The 17,654-nt window shown below is 43.0% G+C and overlaps 2 protein-coding genes across 4 annotated transcripts in view; one reads left to right on the forward strand and one right to left on the reverse strand.

The window, feature by feature from the left end:
- Positions 1–13,362, forward strand: part of GSAP (gamma-secretase activating protein) — a 46,965-nt gene extending 33,603 nt beyond the window's left edge. Inside the window, exons 24-31 of one of the 3 annotated variants that reach the window (XM_069035958.1) lie at positions 106–201; positions 4,601–4,671; positions 5,230–5,324; positions 6,432–6,551; positions 8,958–9,019; positions 10,925–11,029; positions 11,174–11,267; positions 11,869–13,362. In XM_069035958.1, the coding sequence (XP_068892059.1) occupies positions 106–201; positions 4,601–4,671; positions 5,230–5,324; positions 6,432–6,551; positions 8,958–9,019; positions 10,925–11,029; positions 11,174–11,267; positions 11,869–11,969 (744 nt within the window). In that variant the 3' untranslated portion in view covers positions 11,970–13,362. Of the gene's footprint in view, positions 1–105; positions 202–4,600; positions 4,672–5,229; positions 5,325–6,431; positions 6,552–8,957; positions 9,020–10,896; positions 11,030–11,173; positions 11,268–11,868 lie in introns of those variants that run through there. The other 2 variants (XM_069035953.1, XM_069035945.1) reach the window with 2 other exon arrangements.
- A 129-nt stretch (positions 13,363–13,491) lies between these two features.
- The window catches only part of CCDC146 (coiled-coil domain containing 146), a 40,301-nt gene continuing 36,138 nt past the window's right edge, over positions 13,492–17,654 (reverse strand). Inside the window, exons 16-18 of the mRNA XM_069035971.1 lie at positions 16,279–16,416; positions 14,694–14,942; positions 13,492–13,792 (exon numbers count right to left, since the gene is read on the reverse strand). Of these exons, the coding sequence (XP_068892072.1) occupies positions 13,625–13,792; positions 14,694–14,942; positions 16,279–16,416 (555 nt within the window). The 3' untranslated portion in view covers positions 13,492–13,624. The remainder of the gene's footprint in view (positions 13,793–14,693; positions 14,943–16,278; positions 16,417–17,654) is intronic.

Genomic DNA, 17,654 nt, shown 5'->3' on the forward strand with positions numbered 1-17,654 from the left:
ATGTTTTGTTGAGCCAATGCCTATTGATCAGGCCCTGCACCTGCTGCAGCTTTTGTGTCTCTTGGAAGATGCCCAGGGATACTGAATTGTTGGGTTTTTTTTTAGATGGTTGCTCAGCTGAAGGATCATCTTATGAGACATCTACAATATGTCGGAAAAAAGAAGATTGACCAAATAGTTTTGGAGTATGTTGCAAACCTGGTTAGTTTGATTTCATAGTCACTATTCTGAGCAAGTGTGTATTTGTTGGATTGTAGATCCTTGGGTGTGCAGCAGTTGTATATAGCATATATTTGGTGGGAAAAAAAATTGTTTTTAAGATGTTTAAATATATTTTTCAGCCTAATATTGTATATATTGATAAAGGAAATTAATATTATTTAAATATTATTAAAAGAGTTGTACCAGTCACTCAGAATACAGAAGAAATTGTTCCCATTACAGCTTGTACAAATATGTTCTACTCCCAAAAATACAATGGGAGCTCATCCTGAAGGTTTAAAGCTGTAAGATCCATTTGATTTCCTGTAGAAAACATTGCTGCAGGTCTTGAATAATGAAAGTGCCACCAGGGGAAGTAACCAATGAACAGAAAAAGATGTCACTACAGTCTGACTTGTGGGTAAATCAGCACCACTCCTACACAGTGCCTTTGGTGGGCTTTGCATGTGACAGGAGACAGTTTTGTGTGAAGAAATCTTTGTAAACTACTGTGAAAATTTGCTTTCCAAATTCTTATTTTTCTGTCTTTTATCCTCCTAAGAGACCTTAAAAAAAAAAAAAAGCTACAAAAACCATAACTGTTGTATACAGAAGTTATGTACTTGGTTTTGTCTGTCTCAGTATCATGTCCTTTAAGTGCAGAATGCAGAGTTCCCAAAAGCTTGCACGACAACTGCAAATCCTGTTCTTTGTGCCATCCTTGACCCAGTATTCAGTAGAAACTCCCCACAGTGCTGTTTTCTAGGGATGAAAACCTTGTGAAACTTCCTTGAGGCTACTGATACCTGCATCACCTCCAAAGTCCTGTGTGAGTCAGTGGCACTGTCAATGTCACAGCGTTCTCTGAACCACTGCAGCCCCACTGCAGTTCCTGACTTTTTAGGCCTCACTCTAACAACTTCACAAGTTGTTTCACTGGTAATTGGCAGACTTTTATGTATCTGTGTAGGAAAGAAACTAAAACTGGTGGCTGATTAAAATAGGAACAGTATGTGAACCAAAGATTTGTACCTGAAAATGGTGCTGAAAAGAACACAAGTGGAACATTTATTCTCCTTTCATTTGATTTCTAATAACAGTTTGTTCATTTTTAGTAAAAACTAGGGTAAAAAATCTGAAAACATCTATTCAACCTTGATCTGCAAGGCTTAATTATTGTAGACTAAGTCTTGCAAAACAAATCTTAGTCCTCCCCGCAAGCAAACTCTCAGGACTAATTCTCTCAACTCAACTGACAGCTTATTCTTAGAAAAGCTACTGTAAACAAAGATAATGGGCCTCTCGAAATTGCTTCTGCTTTTGCTGGTGCACCTTAGATACTGTTTGGAAATCTTTAGAAATTATTTAATTTTTAAACTTAAAAAACTATTAAATTTTTAAACTCATCCTAATTAGAAACTCTTACATCTCAAACATTTCTATATCCTAAATGTTTCAGAGTTCTTCAGGGTAATTAACTGGTTTGAATCTTCCCACAGATCTCTGTACCATCAGTAGTGAGTAGCAGAGCTATTGAAACTAGTGAAACAGAAAGAGACTTGAAATTTGTCAGCTTTCATAAAATATTTTGCATTGCATTCAGGAGCCCAGGAGTGGCTGAGATTAGGCTCCGTGGTGTGTAGTCACTGTGTAAATCAATTGCAGCAAAAGTCAGAGAAGCCAAGACTTGGGAGCACTGAGTGTTTCTCATGAAACAACAGGCAAGGGCTGATTGCTTTCCCAGAACAGAGAAATAATGTGGGGAAGTGTGAATGACACATCTCGGTGGGACTTCCTTGTTTACTGAGGAGCTCTGCAGAGCTGGAGCGTGTCTGGTTCCCAATCCATGTGCCACCTCTCCTGCAGTGGTTGTTGTATGTCCACAGGCTCTCTCTCCTCTCCAATCAGTTTATTTTAGCTTTACTCCATATCTGTTTCTCTCACTCTTTTGATTTCAGTGAGGCAGGAAAGGGGAGAAGTAACTTACCGAAGTAGTGTGACATTTGCTGCCCTGGCAGCAAGTGGAAGGGGAGGCACGGTGAGCAGGCAGCCTTTGGCACGGGAAGGAGGCAGACCTGAATAAATTGCTGAAATGTCTCTGCAAGTCACTTCAGGAGCTGTACATTTTCCCCTGATGTCTGTGGCCAGCTGTCCTCTGATGTGGGCTCAGCTGCAGAGGAATAGAAGACAGACACCATTTGGATTTGAGTTTCCTCAGGAGGAAGAGGACTGTGTCATATTCCTGCACAGGAGGGGATCTGAAAGACAGCATTGTCTCACTCTCTTTTCTCCTTTGCTCCTGGTTCTTTTCTTTGACCGCTTCAAAGTCTTTCCTGTAGAAACAGCTATAGGAGCTGAGCACACAATTCCTTTAGTGGAACTTCAGTTTCCTTGGCACCATTGCCTGGAACTGCAGATGTTTGAAGACAAGGTGACAGCAGCATCAGCCAAGGCCCTCCTGCATGTGCTGTCTTGCTACTGGTCATGTGTTTTCTTATTAGTTTAGAGCACTCCAAGGGAAATGGCTTCATGTATGAGCCCCAAAAAACTTCATATTGTGTATCTGCTACTCAGTTACCTTGCCCGGTACGGGTGTAGCTCTTAACTTGGTTCCCCCAGACACCCACTGCTAACCTCGGACAGGATGCTGCCTGTGCCCCTTCTATCAGACAGATAATGTTGCCTTTCTCTCATGCACATTATCTTGTGTGTTACTTTCTGAAAAAAATGTTTGAGACACGGCTTATCTTTCTGTATGTATTTTCTGCAATGGCAAGGATAGATATTGACCTCCAAAGTGAGATGTGCTGTTAGTGAGGATGTCACATCACAAACATTCATGTATTTATGATTCAAGTATTTTGTGATAGCTTGGATGACTATGACTTAAGAAGCTGTTAGCTTTCTGTGCCCTGTGAAAGCTGTACAGTTTGCTGTGTTGTTAAGCAAAAAATATTCATTCTGGAGTAGCATACTCTTGAAAAATGTTTGTGTTGCACAAAGAGTAATTGGTGATTTTTGCAACTTGTAAGAACCTTCACTTCAACACTGATCCTTCAAATCCAGCTGCAGCCTGAGGCCTTAGCTGCACCCTCTGTGCTGGCCAGAGGTGAAATTCATTCCAGCAGCAGGTGTGGTTCTTGTGACCCTTCTCTGGAAACTGGAAATCACTAATTTCCTAGGAAACTTGCCATATTCCAGAAAGATTAAATTGGATCTTTCCACTGCATCTAGGAAGTGTGGAGATGGCAAGTATTAGGTAGTTATTTTGCATCAGGCAGCTGTGCAAGCCTGGCTCAAGTGCTGGTGGAGGGGAAAGGTGCTACCTTGTAGAGCTTTCTGGCCAAGGAACATTACTGAAGATTAATATTCCAGTTCTGGCCTTTGCATGTGGACCTCTCCTGCGTGTCCTGTTTCTCCCTTGCTCAGAGCCTGTGACAAGTCAGACACTGGACAGGGCAAAGCCTGTGAGGGGAAAAGAAAGTGGGGAAAAAACATTCCTGGATTCTGACCATCTGGAGGGAGAAAAAGGGTCCCTAACTTCTTGTGACACCTCTTTGCAGAACAGGGGTCAGACTCGTTTCCTGAGTTTCCTGGGATTGATTGATTGCTGTGCTTTGAAGGCCAGAGATAAAAGGTGCAGAGGAAGTGTCTCAGTTGTGTTACTGAGATGTGGAAGTGGTCACACATGACAACAATGAGGAAGTTATTTCAACTCTTTCATGTGTGGTTTCTCTTTCAGCTGCAGAAGCTGAGATGGCCTAAGTGAGAACAGGGCTTGTGGCTTTGGTATGTGCTGACTGTGTGTGGTGGCCGACAGTTTGGGAGCACGAAGAACAACCACATGGGCCAAGGGATTGTTTCACTTCACTGGGGACAAAAAGGAAACTCAATAGATGAGGAGAGGCATTTGCTTGTCTCATCTTTCCTCCTTGCCAGGACTAGATCTGTGATTCCTCCTGCCGACTTTTCTTAGCAAACTAAGCATTCTACTGTCTCCAACATTATCCACTTTTGCTGAGCCTTTGGGACTGTTCCTTGCCAAATGCTCCGCCACTTGGACATGCTGGTTTTGCTTTGATGGCAAAAAGATCTTTGAGAACTTGATGCAAGAGCATGAGACCAGTTATCTCCAAGAAGCAGAATGTGTTCAGTTGCTGTATGTCTTGCATGATGCTTTGATGAGCTGGAAGAACTTTAAACTTCTTTAAAGTTTGGGCAATTCCATTACAATTCAAATTTTAATAATTTTACATTTTAAGGTGCTAGGGGAAAAAAAAGTGAAGACTTAGTAGGAGTCCCATGAGAAGTTTTTAACAAACTGGTGTGTGGAATGAATGAAGGGCAAGGGCCTGCTGTACACAGGCTTCTGGACACTGTCTTCTCTTTTTTGTTTTAGCTGAATCTGGTGCATCGAATAATGAAAGAAGTTTGGAGGAGATACCAGCTTCACTCCTGTGTCTTCTGCTTGTGAGCAAGTGATTTGTTAAAGTTTTCAGCCTGCCTTTTAAAATATGGGCATAATGATTTTGGTCATCAACAGTAGTGCGCCTTTGAACAATCAGTGCCTGTGCTGCTGTCAGTGTCAATGTGACTGTCACCTGCTCTTCCTAAGGATCCTGCTGGCCCTCCCTAGGCCAGTGTGAATATTAACCATGCAGGCAGTGTTATGGCCGGAGTTCAAAGCTGCTGAGTTTGGAGTGGTCCTAAGCTGGATAGTGGGTGTTAAACACCTATAAAAGCCAAGTCACTTATACCAGCACCCTTTCACCTGTTGCTGCTGATTTGAGGTGCTGCTGAGAGCCTTGTAAATGTGCAGCAACGGGGGGAGGACACAGAGGCTTTGTGTGTCTGCAGCACTGGGCAGCTGGTGCTGGGTGAGACACCACAGTACACAAGTCAGCATCCCATGGCACTTCATCCTAAAGGCAGGCATTCAGTGCACACCCAGTATGGCAAATTGACGCTCTTTCCAGGACAATGTGGGCACCTTAGGTTCTTAATGTGTTGCTACTTTGTTAACTACAGTGATGAGAAGGGAAGTGCAGGAGAGTTTGCGGTGTTCCACATCATGAGTCGGATTCTGGAAGCAGCAAATGGCATGTGCATGCCTTTACCTCCTGGTAAGTTCTGTGTTTTACTGTTTTAATCATAAGTGAGGAGAGCAGTACTATAAATTCTTCCCAGCAGAGCACTGGTTGCAGCATATGTGTCAAGCTAGCTTTGGCAGTATTGACATCTATTCAAGTCAGTTATAGAGGGGAAGGCCCTTGATAAACCTGTACAAGTGAAATGAAGCAAAACTAAATAGTTACTAGAAACAGAGAAAACTAAACAGAGGTTCAGTGGAATGCTTGGGTGCAGTCTTATCTTAGAACTAAGATTTAGACTCTTTTCACATATATGTATTTTTAGACAACTGGACTTCAGTGTCAAGGGCTACAAGGGAAAATCCTATCCTGTAGCAAATAGAGTGTTTTTTCTCATGCTGTTGCCCTGCTAATAATTTTCAGTTTCATCCTGAAGGGATTACTTCCAGCCTTGATGGAAGAGCTGGTCTGATAGTAGACTCACTTCCTAGAGCTCCTCATAATTGTTTACAGCATTTTCAAAGCACTTGCTTATTTTCATTAGGGCAAGACATCTTGACATCTGAACATCTTAATGCTTTCCAATTCTGTTTGAATCTTTCTGGGTTTTATTTCCTGATCTGTCTTCAGTCTTAGAAACTGCTTTTGGTATGAGTTTGTCCCTCAGTCTGTGTGGGCACAAATGCTGCCACACAGTAGTGTTACCTGATAACAAGACCATCATCAGGCTGGTGTTAAAGGAGAAGCTGAAGTGTTAACACTGCCCGTGGGAGTGCCTGGGTGGCAGCGACATCTTGAGGGTGGTGAGGCCTCAGGTTTTGATTAATTAGGAGGAAAGAGGGAGATAAAAACCAAATTATTGGAATAATTCAGATATAAAACTTGGAGACATTTAGTGGCTGTACAACTTTAATGACTGTTTTCAGTCTCCTTAGCATTCTTCTTTCTGACAAGCTTGTGCTTGAGAGGACTTAGAAGATGTCTAAATAAGACTACATGACTCAATAAATTGATTTCCTCACCAACTAGAAACAATCAGAAAGTTAAGGGAAGTTATGGCTTTAGCTAGAGTAATGCCAGTCTCTAATAGAGAATTAGAAAAAAATATGTATTGTACTAACAAATTTGTCTCTTTCATAGGTTTTCACACTCTGCACCTGGGTCTTGGTGTTCGATGTCTCCCTCTGCACACCCTCCTGCACTATATTGACAATGGGGTCTTGCAATTGACAGAAACGTGTGTCAGGAAATTGCTGAAAGGTACAGTGAACATCGTGTTTCGTTTGTTACCAACAGCTAATTGGGAGTGTTGTCCTTGGAGCCGCTCCCCTTGGACACAGGTTTTACTGCCCAGGACACTCAGCTCTTCTTAGAGTGTTGTTTCAGTGAGGGCTGTAGCTGATGGTGTTGCCTACCTGAAAGGAGAAAGTTAGGGCTCAGGCTATGTGATTTGCCTTACCATAGTGCACAAAGAAATATCTCTGTAGAGAGAATTTGAGTTTGTAGTTTTTCCACTTGAGACTTCTTAGAAAAGCAAATGCTAAAGATCATCATAGGATTTGTTGGGGAATTTCTGTGACTCTATGAAATTGCACACCTGTGTGTGGGGAAGTGTCTTGGTTTGAAAGACAGATTCCTGCTAAGGAAGGGAGGAGTCTCCCTTGGAATGGCAGATGCAACCCCTCTTCCCTCCAAGTTATTCTAATTTTGAAATCAAGGGGCTTTTAGGCAAAGATGTAGAAAATAGGAATAACAGTTCTTTACTATTATATATCTATATGTGTATAACCAGTCAAACAAACACCACTAACTGTGGCAGTAACAGCAAACAATCACAAACCCAGTCCCAGCCTTCTCGGCTGTCGGGCCCTTTCCCCTCGGGTGCAGTTCCGCTCGCAGCCGGCAGGGGCGCTGGCGGCTCCCGGTGAGCAGGGCAGGTGCGATGGTTCCCCCGCGGCTGCAGGGGGCGCTCCGGAGCGAGCTCGGGGAGCACACGGCACTGGGGCCCTGGGATCCCGGGGAAGGGTGGAACAGAAGCTTCACAAACCCCTGGGCAGCCGATCCCGGTGTCCGGCCGGACCCTCGGGAACAGCAGGCTGGAAGGGCAGGGACAAGCACAAATCCCGGGTGGGAGATGAGGTGTATCCAAACAGGGAACCCCCCAGAGGTCGGGCAGGCAGGGCAAGCAGGCCTACAATGTAGCGAAGGCTCGAGGCAATGGCGGGGGCAGGGCGGCCACAGCTCGGCTCCCGGCGGGGCAGGGAAGTCGGGCTTGGGATCCCAGGGTTTCTCTGGCAGAAGGAAATAAAACAGCCCAAGAAGCAGCCTCCCTCTCCGTCCAAACGCCGGAACCGACTGTCCACACACCCAGGTGAAACAAAAGAGTAGCCAGATGCACCACACCTTAGTGGCCAGGTCTTTTGTTTTTCTTAAATAACCAGCAATTTGTCCCCCTAGCAACACATATGGGGAAAATTCCTTTAACAGAAAAAAACCCCAGGAAAACTCCTAAAACCCCAACAGGAAGTTAGTCTGCTATCTAGCCCTCAGCTTTTGCTTTATGTTTGGGACAAGAGGAACAGGCCTGTCATGCTGACCTCATGTCTGGGGAAGATTATGGAACAGATCACTTGAGTGCCATCTCATGGCATGTGCAGGACAACCAGGGGATCAGACCCAGCCAGCATGGGTTTGTGAAAGGCAGATCATCTTGCCCAACCTGATCTCCTTCTATGACCATGTGACCCACACAGTGGATGAGGGAAAGGCTTTGTTTGTTGTCTACCTGGACTTTACACCATTTGACACCATTTTCCACAGCACTCTCCTGGAGAAACTGGCTGATCATGGCCTGGATGGGAGCACTGTTCACTGGGGATAAAACTGGCTGGACAGCTGGGCCCAGAGAGTGGAGAGGAATGGAGTTACACCCAGCTGGTGGCGGGTCCCCAGTGGGGTTCCCCAGAACTCAGTATTGGGGCCAGTCTTGTTTAATATCTTCATCAGTAATCTGGACAAGGGGATCGAGTGCTTCCTCAGCCATTTTGCAGATGACACCAAGCTGGACAGGAGGGCAGGAGGGCTCTGCAGACAGGTGTGACCAGGCCACACTGATGGGCTGAGGTCAACTGCGTGAGGTTCACCAAGGCCGAGTGCCAGGTCCTGCCCTTTGGTCACAACAACCCCAGGCAGTGCCACAGGCTGGGGCAGAGCGGCTGCAAAGCTGCTTGGTAAAAAAAGACCTGGGGGTGCTGGTCAGTGGTGGCTGAACATCAGCCAGCTGTGCCCAGTGATGTGCTATTTCTCCAGTGTCCAAGAAAAGGGACAACAAAATATGCTGTATCAATCTGTGCCTGGTCTTTAGGAATGAAATATTATAAACTTGCGGAGTTGTATACTTAGTCAAAGTACATTTGAATTACTGTATAAATTTTTATATAAAATGGTGAAGTTATGTACAAATATACAGAAATACATTTGTATAAATTATATAAATGTAAATAACAGCCCTTATTTATGTAGTATAATGTAAATAATAGTCCTTACTTTAAATTGAAATTTTCATTTCACTACAGAGGTGATGTTTATTCAGAATGTCTTCAGTGAAAGTTGAAAGTTATGTGATTACTATTTGTTTGATATGGTTTTTTTGCCTCTTGCTTATAGATTTGGATGACACTGAACAGAATGAAAAGCTGAAGTTTAGTATTGTCATGAGGCTTCCTGAGGTAACTAATGGCTTTGGATATAATTTCTTGGATTTTGGAATTGATTGGAAATTCTTCCTTGTATATAGGGTCCAACCAATGAAAGATTCAGCTGTAATTCAAATAGAACCTGATTCAAATATAACCAGAACATCCATAGTTTCTTCATCTGCTGCTCCTGGCCTGTAGGATACCCTGATAACTTAAATTATAAATTTGTCCATAGTGTTTTACCAAACCTCCAGTACCCTACAGGAGTCAACAAGACTGACACTGTTCTGCTGAGTACTCATCTGCATAAAGCAATGAGGGTTTAAAAAGGGTTTATGGGAGTTTTGTGTGGGTTTTTAGCATCCACAGAGCCTTTCACACTTGTGGCCTCTGTGTTTGGTTCCATACACTTAAAAAAATATGTTCAAAAGCTGGTAGAGTAAAAGCTGTAAAATCGTACTGTACCACAGCTTTGTGGCAGGGATGAATTACAAGATCTCCCCTCAGCTAAACCTCACAGTCTCATCTATTCACAAGGTGACTTGTGTAGCCACAGGCTAGAGCTGATTACTGGTGCTTCATAAAATGTTCTAGCAGAATGGGAGATGCACTCCTCCTTCTCCCCTTTTGCTCTGAGTGCACAGCACGGGACTGCAGGGGAAACACAAGATGTCAGGGAGCAGAGGAACACCAGGGATTCCCCTCGGGGAATGCCTCGCTGCAGAACAGGCTTTTGTCCACATAAGTTGCCCATTGTTTGCTCGTTATTAAGCTCGTAAGCTGTCACTTAGAGTTCAAATGGCCAGAAGTGCCGCTGGCGTTTTCCTCCAACAAAGGCTTCTTTATTTGGCAGCCTTTCGAAAAAGGGTAGAGAAGGAGATCTCCACAGGATGTTCTTTGTCCTCTGTGTCTTGTTTTGGGCCAGGGCTGGTCAGCTGGGGTCAGCACAGGGCTCCTGAGCTGCCAGCCCCAGGCCTGGTGGGTGGGGAACTCCATTCCAACCACGCTCTGACGTGAAGGGCTGAGCTGGGAGAGATTTAGGGAACAACTACTGCTAGCTATGCACAGTAGACCAGTGCTTTATTGTATCTATTTACAGCGTTGGGAAAAAATGCTGGGAATAGTCTGTTTGCCAGAAAGGTCACTTTGGGGTGACTCAGACTATTTTGAGCAGGTTACATGCAGTGGATGATTTCAATTTCATCAGAAGCAAGGATTTAAGCACCATTAAACTGTACAGCATTTACTAAAATGAACAGCTGTCTGCATTGCGGTGCAGCTGAAGGGGAGGGACAGGGGAAGATCTACACAGGGAAAATAGCAGAAGGTGGAGCTAATTTCAGTGTGTTCCTATTCTTTTGCTTATTGGTTGGGATTGGAAGCTTTGGGAAACCTGGTTCTGAATCTCTTTTGGCTCTGGGAATGTAAGTCAATGTTATCAGTTTCCAGGATAACAGGATCGAAACTTCCATTCCCAGTATCTTTCCTTGTCAGCATTCGGCTTGTCTAAGCTTCCTTAGACTGAGCCTGAGAAGTCCTGTCCTGAATGAGCCTTGAGGAATGGGGCATCTACATTATTCTCTAGGGGAAGAATAGATTCAAATCAGTCACAGTAAAGGATAAGGATTCAATTAATACTTAAGTACACAAACAGTGGCACTGGGACAGACCAATTGAGGTGAGGACTGAGTGACGAGGTTTTGATTTCCCACATTTTGGGAGCATACTGTGATCTCTTAGTTACTGGCTACAAAAGGAAGGCTCCACGGCTTCCTTCCATCAGAGCATGATAACCTCTTTGTCACCAGGGTCTGAAAGCAAAGCACATCTGCATTACAGGGTGGATTTTGTGTCAGGTTTTTTCTCCATTTTCTTAAGTTTCCATTGTCTCGTGTTTATGTTCTCAGGTTTTTGGGGTTTCTTTTTGCTTACCAGGCTCTTGGTCAAAAGGTCCGCCAGTACTGGAATCATCCAATAAATGCAAATTTAATTGCACGGAAATATGTGAAACTTTTGCTTGAGAAGCTGGGAAACAGGCAGGTAAGGGCACAGAGGCCGTGTTTTTAAATCTTATGCTTTGACAGTGTTGAGATTCGTGAGCTTTCTGTGGACTATAACACACTAAACACTGAACCTTGGTACTGTGTGACTTTGTGAACTAACCTGAAATGGTTTCCCTTGTAGTGCAGCAGGCCTGTCCCTGAGAGACTCTCAGTCCCTGTGGAGTTTTTGCCACTGAACTACCTGGCTAATATGTTGACAGAGATAGAGAATCAAGGTAATGTTAATTCTGTACTTTGGAAGACCAGTGATCGTTACCCTCTGATGCTCACTCAGATGTGTTCTGCTATAGTGACATAATTGAGTTATTAGAACTCCAGTGATGTCTGAACACATAGGTTTTGTTGTCTTTCTACTGAAGGAAAGTGTCAGGGGCCAAGATTCTCCATGTATGGGGAGGATATGTTCTCCATGTATTCCTCCCCGTGCTATCTGGGGAGGAAAGAGAGTTAAACCATGTGGCAGTATATGAGCATATGTCCTGGGTCATTTAATGCACTACCACCAACACAGCCACTGTGCTTCAGTCTGGGTTTGGATCTCCAGTGTCGAATTGGTTTGGAAGTCCAGCCTCCAGAGAGTCTTCCCTCTGTGTTTGGTACAATTGACTTACCTCCCACTCATAGGACAGTTTTTGCCATGGATTAGCATCCAAAAGGCACCACTGAAAGCTGTAGGTATTTTGGGTACATGAAAACACCATCCTATTAGCCCTTATCTTTTGGTATTGTAGATGAAGCTGTTTAATAGACTGCAGGACTGCAAGTGTACAGGAGCATGTACAATTTTGTAAATACTTCCTCACCATGTTTCTCTAGGTGTGCATCCATGTGAAAAACAAGACCATGTAAATGCAAGATTTGTAGAGGAAACAGCACTCAAGCACACTATGACACTTCTGGGCCTCAAATATTCCTGAAATAACGTGCTGTTGAAGAAGGCTGTCAAACTGTGGTGCCTCCATAAAAGTATTCATTTAAATGCAACGTTGTTTCCCAAATAACCTGCAGTTTTGGGTAGTTGCCAGTACTGACATGAGCTACTCAAAATGGTGTTTGGTCCAACATATTGAGGTTGAAATTACTGACTTCTAGATAAATCCTAGAGAAATGCATTTGACATAACCTCAGGTTTGAAACTTATCTGTGGTTTCATTTTGAAGTGGTCAAAGAAGTGGAACAACAGCGGGTACCAAAACACTCTGTGAAAATTGGTATAAATGTCACTTCTTCTAACAAGACAATGCTAGAAAAGGCAGTCCAGTTGTACAGTAACAAGAACCAGTAACTGTTTACTTGGATTAATAAAAGGATTTCTTGGTGTGTTTGTGTAAAGCAGGTAAGAATAACAAATGACTTTTTATGTCAGGCATGAGTAAGGAGGTATTCATTCCTTGTGGTGGTGTCTGTTTCCTTATGGTACTTCTGCTTCTGGAGCTGCATTCTGATATTTTCACTTATGTAATTAGCACAAAATATAATCTCCTTAAAGTGCATGTGACAGATTTTGTTGGGAGTTTGTTTGTTTGTTTGTGGGGTTTTTTGTTGTTTTTTAAAGATATGTATAATATATTGTAAGCAATATAGGATAAGAAAAAAGCTTTAGAAATTTATTTTAACAGAGGCTTGGACAGAGTTTTACATAATTCTTTTTTACAACTTCTAGTGTTACAGTTCAAACCTCAGCTTCAGAAAGAAATTAGGTAGGCTGTTTTTCCTTTGTTTTCAACTTCTGTTCATATGTAACTGAGCCAGTGTTGTTTGTTCGTTTTAAATTCTGAACTGTGACATTAATTTAAAATGGTAATAGCAATTTGCTACGCAGAGAAAATTGCCAAGTTGTGCCATGCAGGATTTCTGCAGCCTTTATTGGATTTTACGAAAACTACAAAATTCCAGACTATTAAACTGGAGAAACTCATTAAATTGGATATATTTGGGAGGTTTTCAAAACAACCTCTGATATTCTCTTTGAGTAGTTTCCATTGATGCTCCCTGTTCCTTACCAGTGAAATAAAAAGATCCAGTTCCTAGGAGTGACTTGGCAAGTTCATGGTCACTCCCTTGTCATTGCCATCCATGAAGGTTTAGCTGTCTCAGTGACTGCAGAGTGGGAAGGAATATTTTTTTCAATATAATTAGAATTTCTCTGGGAATTGTAAATTCCAGTCCCAGACTGCAGAAAGCCATGTTGGTTGGTGTATGTGTATAAGTGGTGGTTACTTTGTATTATATTAATAACAAGAGAAGATTTTCTAGCCTGTTCTTTTTAATGAATGTATTACGACATATCTTCAAATGCAATAAAACTTCACCTAGAAAAAAAAAAGCAAGCATAGCATGAGGATCACTCACTTTTCTTAACACTTGGAAATACTGCACTGCATTTGGAATACCAGGAGAATGGACCCTGGATTGCCGACTAGTTAGCTCTGCTTTTGGCATGAACAAATACTTTGTTTTCAGTATGGAATTTGGCTGAACACCTACAGATCTCCCTTCAGTGCAGTGTAAATGCTGCTGACTCTTGTGATCCAGCAGCTGGTGCTGGTCTCCTGCTTCAGGTGCTGTCTATTCAGATTTCAGGTAGCTTTGCAGGAGGCTTTTTGAAATGTCTCGGACTCGAGCTGGGCTCACTTGGTCTGAGGGGAGCCACGTGGGGCTGCAGCAGCGGGAGCCTCCCCTCCTCCGGGATAGCGGGGCCATGGCGGGGTACTGCACCTTGTTCCTCCTCTGCAGGGTGCTGTCAGAGAAACACAGCTTGGTCACACAGGGGTTGTGTGCTTTAAAACTCCAGTGCTCTCCCGAGCCAATGTGCAGAAGCCATGAAAAAGGAAACACCATTAGTCTAATCCCTGGCAAGGCAGGAAAGCTGAAATGGTATTAAAAGGAAAGCATGAGGTTTTGACCTTGCAGATGTGAGTTTGTCCTTTTAAATAGTAGACAGTGTGAGCCTGTCATGCTTTTGTTATTTGTCAAGAAAACAGATGAGATGAGCTATTAAAAGCTGTAATAATTGTGCACAGAACATCTGAGGAACAATTCTGTTCTTGAACATAGTTACTGCAGTGAGCCTTTATCCACAGCACTGAAAGGAAACTTGAGTCACAGCATGAGAAGATGTTTCATGACAGAAGTTTCTTATTCTAAACCATTATTATTCTGTAGGAGCTCTCTGCTCTGGGATCACTGACCATCTCAAGGACAGAGGCAGTGTCCAGCCGGGTAGGGTTTGAAGCACTGTTTGCCGTGCTGCCCTGCCTACCCTCAGTGTCTTACCCAGCAATCCAATTTCTTGCTGCTTCTGATCTGATGCTCATTGCATCTTATATGTGGGAGACACTAAACTTACTTCTCCTGAGCCCTACACTCCACATTTTGCAGCTTTACCTTGAAATCCAATGAAAAGTAGTATTCCACTGATGGCTGTCCTGCCCTTCAGCCACAAGATAGTTACACAAACTACTTTTATAATCAAAGGTGAGGCTTTTAGTATATGATCTCCTCAAGATTCAATGACCAGCTCTAAGCAGTGTTGCCAGACTAGTGTTAAAACTCCACAAGCCCACAGCAGTAGTTGTCTCTGTCTGTACCGTCATCTGCACTGGCTCTTGGAGCTCTTGCAATGTATGACAAAAACTTACTTTAGCTCTGGCTTCAGCTGCTACTTTTTGCATCTTCTCACTGTGTACTATCTTCCACCATTTCTTTTCTGCTTCTTTAGGAGGGGGAAGGCCTTGACTTATTGTCAATGAAGCAGTCATCACAAATTGCTCTTTGTCTCTGATTTCCTGCTGGAGTTTAATGGCAAGTGCTTGCTTCATGGATAACTCTGCAAAAAGAGCCCTTATCTCCAGGGTTTTGTCATTTATCTTCTTCTGCAGTTCATTGGTCTGCAATGCAAAACATCTGCACTGTAGTTAGGGCTTCTCTTTAGGCACTCACTGGGCATGACACTTGGGGCAGCATTAGGCACGTGAAAATAAGTCCAACTTGACAAGGTTTTAAATAGTAGTTGAATACTTGAAAATGACTTAATTTTTGTGATCACTTAGAACCAAAGAAATTGGCTGCTCAAGAAGTCACATTTACTCCAATACAAGAAAAGCACATTTGTCTTTGCTTGACCTTTTCAGCTGGACAGTAAAGCTCCCCCAGCCCCCAAAGGCTTGGGATCCCAATTCTCTTTGAGTTTATGCATAATTAACTTTGTAATAAAGCTGGAATAAGCCAAATTACTATGAGATAATTGAGTAATAACGCTGATGCAGGGGCTGTGGGTTGTGACATTATCCTTGGAAGGGGGACAAACAGAAAAGGAATGTGACAAGAATCCTTGAGTCTCACTGAAGATGATTTTAAAAAACCAACAAAACTTAAATATCTTTAAGTGATTAATAGGGAACTGGGAGAGTCAAAGCACTTGTGAATGTAACTTTTGGCACACTGCCATTCTTACAGTAATTTATTAGCCCATGGCCATCATTTCACAAACACAGTTAACAACCATGATATTTCTGTGTGTGTTTAAAATTAGTTATAAAAAACTGTTTTGAGCTTTCATGTGTGCCAAACCTAACATCTAAGGAAAAAAAATTATACTCTAGCCTTGTTTTACATTAATTACTGAGCATTTTTTTTCTGCCTTTCCCTCAGCTCTGCTCAATTTGCAGCTTTTTCATTAGGAATATGGGGGCTGGGAGCATTTTTGGTCTTTCCCAAACAATATTACTGGCAGTTAAAAGCAAATAGCTATAATTATATTTTTAAAACTGTATTGGAAACCATGTTTCCTGTGTGATTCTCCCTACCTGAACAACAAAAGTACTTTGAACAACAAAAGTACTTTGAGCCAAATACCAAGTTCATCTTTTTGTATGTTGGAGTAGAATTTACCTGGCCTTCCTTTATTTTTTTTCCCTTTATTTTCTTTTAGCCTTTGACATGTTTTTGTAGAAAAGCTGTTAAGTATATTTGCAAAAGGAGGATCCTACAAAGTTTCTAAGCATCTACTTCAGAAAGTACTAATCCTATATTTGGTGAAAGGTGCAACTTTCTTTTTAAAAGCAAGGACATTCACTATTCATGTCTGTAATTTCTGAAGACTAATTTATGATTTGCCTATCAACATTGCCAGCCACTTTAGTAATTTGCAAGTGAATCACCTCTGCCCAGATACTGTTTCATTCTGTACAGGCTGGCAAGCAGAGCGTGCAGTGCCCTTCTTACCCTCCTGGTGAACAGCAGCATGTCCTGCTTGCCGTTCTCCACCATGGCACGGATTCTGTCCGTCAGATCAGAAATGTTCTCGCAGAGAAAATCTATCTTCAGCAGTCTCTGCTCCTTCTGCAGCAGCTCTGCCTCAATCTGCAGCAAGAACAACGATACAGTGTAAGGAAAGGACAGGGGAAGGGGCAGCACAAAGTGTTCTGTGATTGCCTTGAGCTGCCGAAATAATACCAGTGAACAGCCATAAAAAGACACCTTCACCATTAGTTTTCTCAAAACTTATGCCCTCCCTGCCAAGTAGCAGGCCCAGATTGGTTCAGTTGGTTACTGTCAGTCATACAATTCTTCCATATCAGACCGTGCCCTTTTGGGGGCAGAGGTTTATACCATTGTCACTGCCTTGCTGTGCTTTTCTTGAAAGCAATGGAGCTTTTGTCTAGTCTTCTTTTTTTTTTTAATCTTCTGGTTCCTTGAGTCACACCATAATGGAAGGTTTCAGCTCTTGCTTTAAATACTTTTTCCCTCCTCATGTTAAAAAAAAATATGGGCTCCATAAACAAATTACAACTACAATGATTTTAAATCTCAAGGAGATTGAAGTAGACATTTAAAGTTATCATGACTCCAAGAAATGTTTCTTTTTAATGTGCAGGTTGGTGATAGCAGGCTGTGTTGTGGCCTGCTTGGCTATGCAGAGCTCCCTCCTGTCAAGTAATATGGGAAAGTAAAGCAAAAAGCTCAGGTAATTCAAGCAGCTATGCTCAGGGTCTGTCTTTACAAACTGGATTTCAAAAGAAGGACTCTGAGGTGTGCTCAGAGCTTGCTGCTACTGCCCTCACACCTTCAGAACCTTTTGCGAATCCCCTCCAAACACTGAACGCAGCGGGAGGAGTTTTGTGCTTATATAAATGGGACAGACAAAACTATAAAAGAAAATGCTGTTCCTTTACCTTCTTCCCCTCCATACCAAGGGCTCTGAAACTGGCTTTCCATTGAACCTAATGCTTCCCTTTGAAGTCTCTCAGGGCAGTCACCAGCAGTGCTGCAGTCAGGTGTCAGCTGCTGGGCTGGCCTGGCTGCTGCTTCCACCAAGCTCTGTTCGGTGGTTCCTTCTTCATCAGGGAAGCAAAGCAGTAGAGCCCAGCCCTGGCAAGGGGGCAGTGTCTGATTCTGTGCCACACAGGCAGACTTTGTTAAGAGGCTGGCAGGTCTGCCTCCTGCTCACAGCCCATGGATAGTGCTAGAACAGCTCACTGCCAATTACCAAAGACTGTTAGCAGTTTATTATTCTGCATTTATCTCCCTCTGCTGCCTTTTCTGTGCCTTCCCCTAGTGAGGTGGGCCTGCACTGAAGTGCCAATGATGTGAATGGAGTC

This window comes from Aphelocoma coerulescens, chromosome 1A (genome assembly GCF_041296385.1).
Source record: "Aphelocoma coerulescens isolate FSJ_1873_10779 chromosome 1A, UR_Acoe_1.0, whole genome shotgun sequence".
Taxonomy (NCBI): Eukaryota; Metazoa; Chordata; class Aves; order Passeriformes; family Corvidae; genus Aphelocoma; species Aphelocoma coerulescens.